The sequence below is a fragment of the Cajanus cajan genome, chromosome 6 (genome assembly GCF_000230855.2).
Source record: "Cajanus cajan strain Asha chromosome 6, NIPB_CcT2T_4, whole genome shotgun sequence".
NCBI classification, from domain to species: domain Eukaryota; kingdom Viridiplantae; phylum Streptophyta; class Magnoliopsida; order Fabales; family Fabaceae; genus Cajanus; species Cajanus cajan.
In genome coordinates, this window is record NC_138522.1 from 46809130 (window position 1) to 46817102 (window position 7973).

General features: G+C 30.0%; 1 protein-coding gene across 1 annotated transcript; it reads left to right on the forward strand.

Annotated features, from left to right (window-relative positions):
* The first annotated feature begins 2040 nt into the window (after positions 1 to 2040).
* On the forward strand, positions 2041 to 2993 carry LOC109793811 (Calcium-binding EF-hand family protein). Its single transcript, XM_020353285.3, has one exon. The coding sequence runs from the start codon at positions 2177 to 2179 to the stop codon at positions 2750 to 2752; it is 576 nt and encodes a 191-aa protein (XP_020208874.1). The 5' UTR covers positions 2041 to 2176; the 3' UTR covers positions 2753 to 2993.
* The last annotated feature ends 4980 nt before the right edge of the window (positions 2994 to 7973 follow it).

Consider the following 7973-nt stretch of genomic DNA (forward strand, 5'->3'; position numbering starts at 1 on the left):
GAAACCACATGTTTTAGTCTCTAATCTATACATGTAAATTTTTTTAAATCATCTTACACCAACTAATTTACACTTATACAACATTAAATAATCTTGAGGTTGTAAGGTTTAGATATGCTACTTAAATAAAACAAAATTACTTGTAAGTAATAATTTATGATGACACTTGTACCAGTAGGCACCTCCTCGGTCAGGCAATAGGCTGAAAGGGGTACCCAAACCGACAGAACACACCAGTTGACACCCCTTCGGTCAGGCAATAGGCCGAAAGGGGTACCCGAACCGATAAGACACCAGTTGGCACCCCTTCGCTCAGGCAATAGGCCGAAAGAGGTGCCCGAGCCGACAAAAAACACATCACCCCTTCAGCTAGAGGTTGGGCCGAACACCTCCTCGGCATTGACCTATGCCGAACACCCCCTCGGCCTTGGGATAGGCCGAATACCTCCACCACCACCAAGGACAGGACAAGTATCCCTTTAGTGTCAAAGTGCACCCTCTCGGCACTCACCCAGGTCGAACACCTTCTCGGCCTTAAAGTAGGCCGAACACCCTTTCGGTCTTACACCTGGCCGAACACCCCCTCGGCCCTAAGGGAGGCCGAACACCCTTTCGTCCACGCACCTGGCCGAGAACTCCAACAAAGAATGAGGGTTTGACAATAATTACTTGTTATACAATAGTTACCGCCCTTAATTAAGAATGATTAAGGATAATTACATATTACCCATCTCCCAATAATGAAGGCCCACCAGGCCCACACATGTCACTATAAATACACAGGTGATGTGACATAAATGAAGTACGTTACTGTTCCATATAAAGCTTTTATTGCTTTGAACCGAATACTTACTTGATCGTCGGAGTGCCTTTGCAGGTACCCTCCCCCACCACTTGGAAGTAGTATTCGGTCGGCTTCGGAGACTTAGAAGACCGCATGACAGGAGCGACAGGAGGAGTGTTCCTACGCAGGAACAACACTGCTTATAATGGCGTGGACTCACTGTATCATTTTCATTTTATTGTATAAAATATTTAGAAATATACAATACATTAACATTTGTTGAATCGATAATTATTTAATCCTCATAATTTTAAGATAAAAATGTTTACACTAAACATTACCTTTAACAGTGATTTTTGATAACAATAGGAAAATTATATAATCTAGAAAACAAATTAAATAAAAACTTTCACATGCTCCAAATTTTTAATGCAATGAGATTAAAATGATGTAATTACAATATGTAAAGAATCACAACATAAATTGCTACTTATAATCTAGTTTGTCTTATCTAGCAAATGTGTTTGAATTTTAAAGTCTCAAGATTCTTTGATTTAAGATTCATAAAATTTGATTCATGTGAGAAGGTTAGAAAAACATTAGTCAGAAAATCATACGAGGAAGGAAATATTGATAAAGAAAAATAAGAAAAGGAAAAAAGAAAGGAAAAAATAGAATGAAAAGTAAAAGTAAAAGAATTAAGTGTTTTGTAGTAACTGATGCATTAAATAAATTACTCATATAAGAGTGAAATATGTAGTTTCCAAGTGTAATATGTGAAACATAAAAATTATGTATATGAGTATAAGAACCAAAAGATAAAAAATATAAAAATGATGCAAGTACAAATACGAAAAAGTAAAAATAGTAGAAATATTTAAAAAAAAGATATAACAAATATAAAGACAAAAGGAAATGGTGTTAACATCCCATGTCATTTAGAAATTTGATAATTTATAAAATTTGTATGAATACTAAAAAACAGAGAATTTGAAAAAGATGAATTAAGAAATAAGAAAAGTAATTAAATGAATAAAATTTGAGGAGTTATATATAATATAATATTGGGAAGAAAAGCATGTGGAGAGAGAAAAGAAGATATTTATGATAAACATAGTTATTGCATAGAAAAAGATGAGGATTTAATTGTATTAATAAAAAAAAAGAAAAAAGAAAAAAGAAAAAAGAAAAAAGAAAGGGGAGTGTGTGTTAATGAGTTATAAAGTATAAAGAGTGTTGGTTGATGATGCAGTAGGAAACTTCGTGGAAGGTAGCAAGAGTGAGAAATGGCCCTCACGCAGAAGCAGAACCCCCATTTAATCCCCTCCACCTTCCACTCTCTTTCCCCTCAACACCAAACAAGCTTTCCTTTTCCTTCCATCCCCATTCCCAATGAAGCTCATTAGCCTCACCCCCAAACGCCTCTTCCGCTCCAAAAGGGAACGCTCCAAGCTCTCCTCCCGATCCGACCCGCCTTCGTTTGGCTCCGGATCCTCCTCCTCCTCCTCCTCCTCCGAGGGCTCCACCCACAAACCCCACACCCCCACCAGCGTCCTCCCCGACCTCGCCCAGGCCTTCCGCCTCATCGACCGCGACAACGACGGCCTCCTCACGCGCCACGACCTCGAGGCCCTCCTCACGCGCCTCGGCGCCCACGACGTACCCACCATGCTCACCGAGGTCCATGGGGACACCATCACCGTCGAGTCCCTCGTGGACCGTGTCGGCTCGGGTATGGAGTCCGGGTCGGACCCGGATGAGCTGAAAGAGGTGTTTCAAGTGTTCGACACGGATCGCGACGGGAGGATCTCGGCGGAGGAGCTGCTGAGGGTGTTCCGCGCCATCGGGGACGAGCGGTGCACCTTAGAGGAGTGCCGGCGCATGATAGAGGGAGTGGACAGAAACGGGGACGGGTTCGTCTGCTTCGAGGACTTCTCCCAGATGATGGACCTGCAGCACAACTGGTGAATGGTGAAATCATCGTCGTCATCATCATCATCATCTTATCACATGTCCAACATTTCAAATTTGATGTATAAGATGGAAGGCAACTTCTTCAATTTTTTTAATCTCTTTCTTATTATTTTTTTATTTCCATGTATAATCTTCAGTGCCAAACTGCAATCCATCGTGTATGCGATTAGGGAATTCCACCTTTGCCAATCACAAGAGAAACCGTATATATAATCAACAAATATCTATTTTACAATTGGATCATTGCAATTTTTACTATTTCACATTTTAATTAAATTTATATTTTTTTCCTAAAAAATTAAATTAATATATGTAACACCAACTACCGGATTCAAGATTTTGAATTCACTGAAAAAATAACCCAATTAAAATCACGATCAATGAAAAATGTGTTTCCAGGAAAAATAAAAAAAAGTATAAAAAAAAAAAAAAACTTATGAACATAACTTTTTTATTCAATTGGGTTGAGTTGAAGACGGTGTGGTTGGGAAAGACGGTAGTCATCTTCCTTATCAATGACTGGGCTATTAAAAACAAAATAACGTCTACCCGTGGACGGTGAGGTTGGAATGGAGCTCTAATGGTGGAGCCCAGGGGATAGAAAAGTTGCAACAAAATACATGTTTAATTTTTATTATTATTTGGAGGGGAGAGACATTTTCTGTCTTTATATAATTATTTAAAATATAATAATAATAAAATAATTCAGAAAAATAATACAAGTTAGGCTAAAAACTTATTTTGGTCCTTATAATAATTGTTTGTTTCAATTTAGTCTCACTTTTATTTTTGGTCTCAATTTGATCCCAAATAAGTTAATTGGTTTCAATTTGAGATTTCCGTCCAAATTATTTAAACGGAATTAACTGTTGGCCACGTAGATGCATAGGTAGATACTATGTGGATGCCAATTTTTTGAAAATACCTGGAACCAGAACGGCCCGTTCCGAAACCAGAACGGGTCGTTCTGGGTGCACTCTTGATGTGTTAATTTTGCATATGAAACGTGTCGTTCCAGATGCAAAATCAACACACCACCAGTACATCAGAACGGTCCGTTCTGAAACCAGAACAGGTCGTTCTGGTTTCGGAAAGGGCCGTTCTGAATCCTGAACGGCCCGTTCCAGAACACAATGAAGACAATAAAATATTCTTTATTAATTTTATTAAAAAATATAATAATTTTAAAAAATATTTTTTTATGGTTAAAATTTTAAAATTACTTATTTTTATAAAATATAATTCTTATAAATAGAGTAATAACTTTTCCTTTTTCTCTTTCTGTCTGAAGAAATATTTAAGTGTCACTTTATAATTTTTTGCAACTTATTTAAAATTAGAGGAATAAAATGATAAAAATTAATAAGATAAACATAATAAAATTATTAATTTATTTTCTTTTAGTGTCTTCTAAATTTTTACATTCATTTAAAACAAAAACATTTTATATGTTAATTTAAATTAATTTAACGAAGTATCATATGATTTTTAATTTTTTAAATTTTTTTATAAATTTGATTTATACATGAAAAGCTTTTTAATTTAACAATTAAATTTTTAAAAATTTGATATAAAATATTAATTATTAAATAGAATAAATCTATTAAGACTTATTCTTGAAGTAAGTAAATTTTTTCTTCATTGAAAATCAAGATAATTTTACCACAAAATAAAAAACAATTAAACAATAAAATAAAATATAAAAAAATATTAAAGTATTTATTATATTAGATATAACAACATAATTAAAATATAATTAATAATATATATTTTATAAAGTTAATATTATATATATAAAAAAAATGAAAAAAATTTTAGTGTCTCCACTATGATTAACTTAGATCTGTCCCTGCATGTGGTTGTGTGGTGAAATGTTAGTTATGTGTATCCTCTTTTTTTACTTCAGGTTCTACCTCTTCAAGAACAGGTTGTTGTTGTTGGGGTACATCGTTAATGACTTCAAGAAAAAATATCATATCATTTCATCCTTTACTGCATAGTGTCAATTTGGTAGTAAATGGTTCACTCCAGTTTGAAATGAAATAAAATCTGCTACCATTATCTTTAGTGATACACTACATTGTCCTTAATGATACACTGTATAGCCTAACTGTTTAGCAATTGAAGTTATCAATTTCCATTGACAATATTACCAAATTCAGTGTTTGAAATGCTTTGTACCTTGGGTCTTTTTCCTTCCACGATTAACAATCGTGAACTATAATCATTGATCGTTTATGTTTAGCAGTCTGGAACCAGAACGGTCTGTTCTGAAACCAGAACGACCCGTTCTGGTTGCACATTTAGTGTGTTAATGTTGCACCTGGAACGGGCCGTTCCGGATGCAAAATTTACACACCAAGAGTGCACCCAGAACGACCCGTTCTGGTTTTAGAACGGGCCGTTCTGTTCCAGGTGTTTTCAAAAAATTGGCATCCACGTGGCTTCTACGTGGCATCTACGTGGCTTCTACGTGGCATCCACATGGCATCCAAATGACATCCACCTATGCATCTACGTGGTATCCAGTGGCCAACAGTTAACTCCGTTTAAATAATTTGGATGAAAGTCCCAAATCGAAACCAATTAATTTATTAGGGACCAAATTGAAACCAATTAATTTATTAGGAACCAAATTGAGACCAAAAATAAAAATAGGACTAAATTAAAAAAAACAATTATTATAAGGGACTAAAATACTATTTTAGCCTACAAGTTATTATAATTAAAAGGTGAGTAGTTTTCTTTTTTTAATAGAAGAGAGAGTAGTTGGAGAGTAATTACAGGTAAAAATGTTAGTTAAAAAAATGTGTAAACGAACAAAATATATTTTTTTGGTAAAGAACGAACAAAATATATTAATATTATATGATATTATAGTTTATAATTTTTTATTAATAAAAAATTTGACATGTGTGCGGGCGGCTGTAGTAAATTTGAATGGTTGATAATGAAATTAGTTGTTAATATTTTATTATTTTAATTAAAAAATATTTTTTATAATTTTATAGTCTTTATAATTTAAAATAAATATTTTAATTCATATATTTATCTCTTTTAATTCTTTTTAGTCCATATAATTTAGGCTTAATTGTGTTTTTGATCCTTCAAGTATTATAATTGTGCAATTTTGACCCCTAAAATTTTAATTAGGTAATTTTAGTCCTTAAAAGATTATAATTGTGCAATTTTGGTCCTTTACTTTTTAATTGAATAATCTTAGTCCCTCAAATATTATAATTGTGCAATTTTAATCTCTCATTAAAAATTTAATAATTTTAATATATATATATATATATATATATATATTCAAGTTAACGCATATTATAATTTTCTTCGATGTATCAAATGATATATATATATATATATATATATATATTATTTATTTATTTTTAATAAATAAATAAAATTTATATATTATTATTTTTATAATATTATTGATAAATTAATATCAATAATATTATCAGTATATTTATAGATAAACTAATAATTTGATAAATATAATTTATTATATATTAATATACTTTAACAAAAATATAAGTATATTAATTAGAAATATACATATCTTTTCTTATATATTTATATTTTTGTAAAAATATATTAATATATACTAAGTCATATTGACCAAATTATTAGTTTATCTATAAATATACTAAAAATATTATTGATATTAATTTATTAATAATATTAAAATACTAATAAGATATAAAATTTATTTATTTAGTAATAATAAATATATATCATTTGATATATTAACAAAAATTATAATATACGTTAACTTAAATAAGTAAACAATTGTATAATTTTAGAACATTATATATATATATATATATATATATATATATATATTCTAAAATTACTAAATTTTTAATGGAAAAGACTAAAATCGAACAATTATAATAGTTGAGGGACTAAAACTATTCAATTAAAAATTAAGGGACTAAAATCACACAATTACAATCTTTTAAGGACTAAAATTACTCAATTAAAACCTTGAGGATCAAAATTCCACAATTGCAATACTTGAGGGATCAAAAACACAATTAAGCCTATAATTTAAGATACATCTTTTTAATTCTTATATTTATAGTTTTTTTAAATCTTTTTAGTTATTGTTACTAACTTTTGTTAAAATATTTTTTTAGTCTCTATAAGTTCACTTAGTTTAACTTTTAGTTCTTATAGTTTTAATTTTTTTGTTTTTGTTTTTGTAATTATTTTTTTCAATCTTTTTTTATTTTTAGTCATTTTAGTTTAAGCTAGATTTTTTTTAGTCTCTATACTTGCAATTTTTTAAATTTTTTTAGTCCATGTTGTTACTTCTTTTGTAACGTTGTCTCTTTCGTATTGATGTAAAAGAAATATTAATTCAATTTTGTGTGTTAGATGTCAAATTTATTTTGTTGAAGTTTCTCTAAATTAGATTCCTCGACGTTTTATGTCTCTTTTGTACCTTTATTTGTGATGTCTATTGTTAAGATACTCTTTATTTTACTCTTATGAAAATCATAAACCTCTACCATGTCAAAATAGACAATACAATGTTACAAAAGAATAACAATCGAAACTAAAAAAATATATCTTAAACTATAAAAACTATAAAAAGATTAAAAAAATATAAGTATAGAGACTAAAAAATACTATTTTAAATTATAGGGATTAAAAAATAAAGTGAGTGAAAATACCTCGATTTATTTTGTTTTGACAAGTTGTTTTTTTTTTTTTGTATTAATGTGATATATGTATTAATTCAACTTTATATGTCTAATGTCGAATTTTTTCGCTGAAGTTACTCTAAGTTAGGTCTTTTAATGTTGCTTCGCGTCTTTTTTGTACTTTCACTTGTAATGTTAATTGTTCAGACACCATTTTTTTACCATCACAAGATTAAAGAACTCTAACATATCAATACAAAATAAATAATGTTACAAAAAAAATTATCAATAGAACTAAAAAATTTACAAAACTATAAGTATAAGAACTAAAAAAATCTATTTTAAATTATAAGTATTAAAAGTGATAAGTATAGAGACTAAAAATGTCTATCTTAAATTATAGATCTATACTATAATGATTCAAATGAATCATATTTTTATATTGACAAATTTAATGTGCATAATGTCGTAAAATCAAATAGACAAATTTTAATGCAAATCTTTGAGTATAAGCTCCTAAAATCTTGTAATTGCTCATATAAAAAATATATTATAAGTAT

Bases quoted from the DNA above. Each gene is read 5' to 3' on its own strand.
- LOC109793811 (XM_020353285.3), top strand. From the start codon at position 2,177: ATGAAGCTCATTAGCCTCACCCCCAAACGCCTCTTCCGCTCCAAAAGG.